At 37.9% G+C, this 3,588-nt stretch overlaps 1 protein-coding gene across 1 annotated transcript; it reads left to right on the forward strand.

Moving 5' to 3' along the window:
• The first annotated feature begins 1,606 nt into the window (after nucleotides 1–1,606).
• LOC149680476 (uncharacterized) lies at nucleotides 1,607–3,302 on the forward strand. The gene is made up of 3 exons (XM_089834655.1): nucleotides 1,607–2,348; nucleotides 2,406–3,131; nucleotides 3,192–3,302. The coding sequence occupies exons 1-2, from the start codon at nucleotides 1,607–1,609 to the stop codon at nucleotides 2,570–2,572; spliced, it is 909 nt and encodes a 302-aa protein (XP_089690781.1). The 3' UTR covers nucleotides 2,573–3,131; nucleotides 3,192–3,302.
• Nucleotides 3,303–3,588: the final 286 nt, after the last annotated feature.

Here is a 3,588-nt window from a genome sequence, read left to right on the forward strand (position 1 = left end):
CCTGGACATGTTTACGTATAAATAAAAAAATATATGGGATAAAGGTTCAACCCCCGCTCTCCTTTTAATGTCATAAAACCTGGTGGGTGGTCCACTTATAGAAAGGACAAAATATATTACGTTGATCAGAAAGCAAGGAATCAAATGGCACTGCCCCCCCCCCCAAACTCATAAAATTTAGACACGTATGAACGTGTTTACGTATAAATAAAAACAGATGGGGATAAATTCTTTTGTTATGAACTAAGTTCGACCTCCTCCGCCCCCTTAATGCCATATACTGTACACCTGTTGGGTGGCCAAAAGGAGATATAGAGAGCGAAGACATCTTCTTCTCATGCCGCTATGCCACGTACGGGTCATCTACACCGCAATCATTGTGATGGGACTTTAAAAGACGTGCCTGACTGCGGCCAATTAAATTATTTCTGCACATGACGTGACTGTGCGCACTTCAGACGTTGTGTTTTAGTTCAATCTAAAAATCTGATCCGTATGTCGACCCATAAAGAGCGAAGACATCTTCTTGACGAGCGAAAGTTTTATAAAAAAAAGGGTAAGTTCACTTTGCATCATAACAATGATTCTATTTTAGTCAATATTTATGTTTACTTTAGTTACTTCGTTTCTAGTAAGCAACTTTTGCATGGTAAAATTGGGGTTTTTTAGATAGTGTTAAGGAAATGCTAGTATTTTAATCAATATTCGTGTGGTTTTTAAGCAGTATTCAGCTATAACAATATTGGTATTTTAGTCAATATTCATGTGTACTTTAGTAGTATTCGTATAAGAAATCGGTATTAATTTCTAATATGCCACTTGTGAATGGTAAAATTGGGGTTTTTAAGATAGTATTGTGGAAATTCTAGTATTTTAATCAATATTCATGTGCATTTTAGCCAGTATTCAGCTATAACTTTTGCATACATTTTATATAAATTCTTTGTAGTTAAGTATTATTCGTATGAAATTCAGTATTAATTTCTAATAAGCCACTTGTGCAGGGTAAAATTAGTGTTCTTTAGGTAGTATTATATAAATGCCAGAATTTTAATCAATATTCATGTGTATTATAGGAGTAGTCAGCTATAACTTTTGCATGTAGTTTATATCAATCACGTGTAATTTAGTAGTATTTGTGTGAAATTCAGCATTACTTTATAATAAGCCACTTGTGCATGGTAAGATTGCTGATTTTTTAGGTAGAATTATATAAATGCCCGTATTTTAATCAATATTCATGGGTATTTTAAAAGTATTCGTATGAAAAAACCGGTAGTAACATTTTTTAGAAAAATCAGAGTTTCCTGCTCATTAAATGTTCTAAACCTAATACAAACTCTGATTCTTAAACCTATACAACTAGAATAACCTAGCATAAGGCTGTGTTTTAGGATCTACCGTAGAATAACCTAGCATAGACCAATCATTCAGGATCTACCGTAGAATAACCTAGCATAGACCAATCATTCAGGATCTAACATAGAATAACTTAGCATAAGCCTATCTTTTTCAGGATCTACCATAGAATAACCTAGCATAAGACTATTTTTTAGCATTTACCAAGAACAAAACTAGCATATTACACCTACAATTAAACATTATTATGTATGCACCCCTGCGAGGGGGGTCATATATCGAACTACCCCAATGGATAGCTGATAAAAAAGCGGTGATTAATATCAAAAACTCCGATGATAGATGCTTTTTATACAGCATTTTAGCTAAACTACATCCGGTTGATAAAAACCCTCAACGTGTTAGTAAATACACCGGGTTTACCGAGGAGTTGAATCTGGATGGGGTGTCTTTCCCCTTTAAACCTGATTCAAACAAACTGGAAAAATTTGAACGGGTAAATAAGCTATCGGTTAACATCTTTGCGTTAGAAAAAATAGTTTTCCCCATCTACGTTAGTAACAATAAAGTGCAAGAAGAACGGCAAATTGACCTCTTATTACTAACCCAAGGGAAAAAACAACATTACTGCTTAATAAAAAGCTTAAGTCGTCTCTTAAACGATTTTACGAAACACGATGGGGTGACGTTCTACTGTCGTTATTGTCTACACCGCTTCACTGGTGCCAACGCTAAAAGTAACCACAACGAACACGTGAAAGATTGTAACATCCACGGACCTCAACGTATCATCATGCCCACCAAGGAACCCATCTGTAAATTCAGAAAGTTCGGATGGTGTATGAGGGTTCCGTATGTTATCTACGCTGATTTTGAGTCGATTATGCCTAAGGTCGACACCTGCCTACCAGACTCGACGCTTTCTTCGACCACCACTCTAGCTTTACATATATCTTGTGGTTTTTCCTACGTCGTAGTTGGTCCTGACGGTAAGTTACAGTACAAAGTTTAATTTTTACCTTATTAATCCATATATTTGTTATCAGGAACTCCCAATAAACCGGTTACATATAGAGGGAAAGACGCAACCAACGTCTTTTTTGATAGATTAGATATTGAATTGAAAGTTATCCTAGATAAAATCGCGGAAAAATCCCCACTGAGTCTATCGAGCGAGGAGGAGATAACTTTCAGAAAGACGTCACTCTGTTAACTATGTTATAAACCGTTCACGGAAAAGGATTGGAAAGTTCGAGATCACGATCATTACTTGGAGACGTACCGTGGAGCAGCGCACAATAGTTGCAATCTAAAACTGAAACCACCATCACATATCCCCGTCTTCCTACATAACCTGAGTCGCTACGATGGACATCTCCTCATGCAACAAATCGGATTAATTAAAAATAAGAAAATCGAATGCATTCCGAGCAATAGTGAGACGTATATTTCCTTTTCGCTGGGTCATCTACGTTTCGTCGACTCGTGTAGATTTTTACCCGCTTCCCTGGAAACCCTCGTAGGGAATCCAGCTAAAGGAGGGTCAGAGAAGTTCCCCATTTTAAATTCCGTGTATACACCTGACGAAGTCGCCTTACTATTACGGAAGGGAGTGTACCCTTATGATTACATGGACAGTACAGAAAAATTTGATCAGGAACAACTACCCTCGAAGGAGGAGTTCTTCAACATCTTAACTGACTCTCATATCTCTGACAGTCATTATGAGCATGCGCAGAAGGTCTGGGAAACCTTCCAGATTAAAAACATAGGTAAGGGTTTTTATATACAAACCCTAATAACTATCATGCTAACAGGGAGATACGTTTTAGGCGAGTATCATGACCTCTACGTCACTGCTGACACTCTACAGCTAGCTGACGTTTTCGAATCATTCCGAAGTATTTGTATGAACTACTACAAATTAGACAGCGCACATTCCTGTAGAAGTCCAGGATTCGCTTGGGAGAGCGCCCTCTACATGACAGGTGTAGAGCTGGATTTACTGCTCGACCCGGATGTGCATTTGATGATTGAAAAAGGGATTCGCGGAGGTGTTTCCACGATTAGTCACCGTTAGGCGACAGCCAACAATAACCTCTTCCCCGAGATCTACTATCCGAAAAAACCCACTAGTTTTCTAACGTATCTAGACTGTAACAACCTATACGGCACCGTCATGATGGATCCCATGCCAATGAAAAACTTTCAATGGGATAATTCCACACC

Source organism: Phalangium opilio, unplaced genomic scaffold (assembly GCF_054372755.1).
Source record: "Phalangium opilio isolate 3A_F unplaced genomic scaffold, DU_Popi_V2 ptg000039l_2, whole genome shotgun sequence".
NCBI lineage: Eukaryota > Metazoa > Arthropoda > Arachnida > Opiliones > Phalangiidae > Phalangium > Phalangium opilio.

Bases quoted from the DNA above. Each gene is read 5' to 3' on its own strand.
- LOC149680476 (XM_089834655.1), top strand. From the start codon at position 1,607: ATGTATGCACCCCTGCGAGGGGGGTCATATATCGAACTACCCCAATGG. The intron at 2,349-2,405 runs GTAAGTTACAGT...ATTTGTTATCAG, and splicing joins CGTCGTAGTTGGTCCTGACG to GAACTCCCAATAAACCGGTT.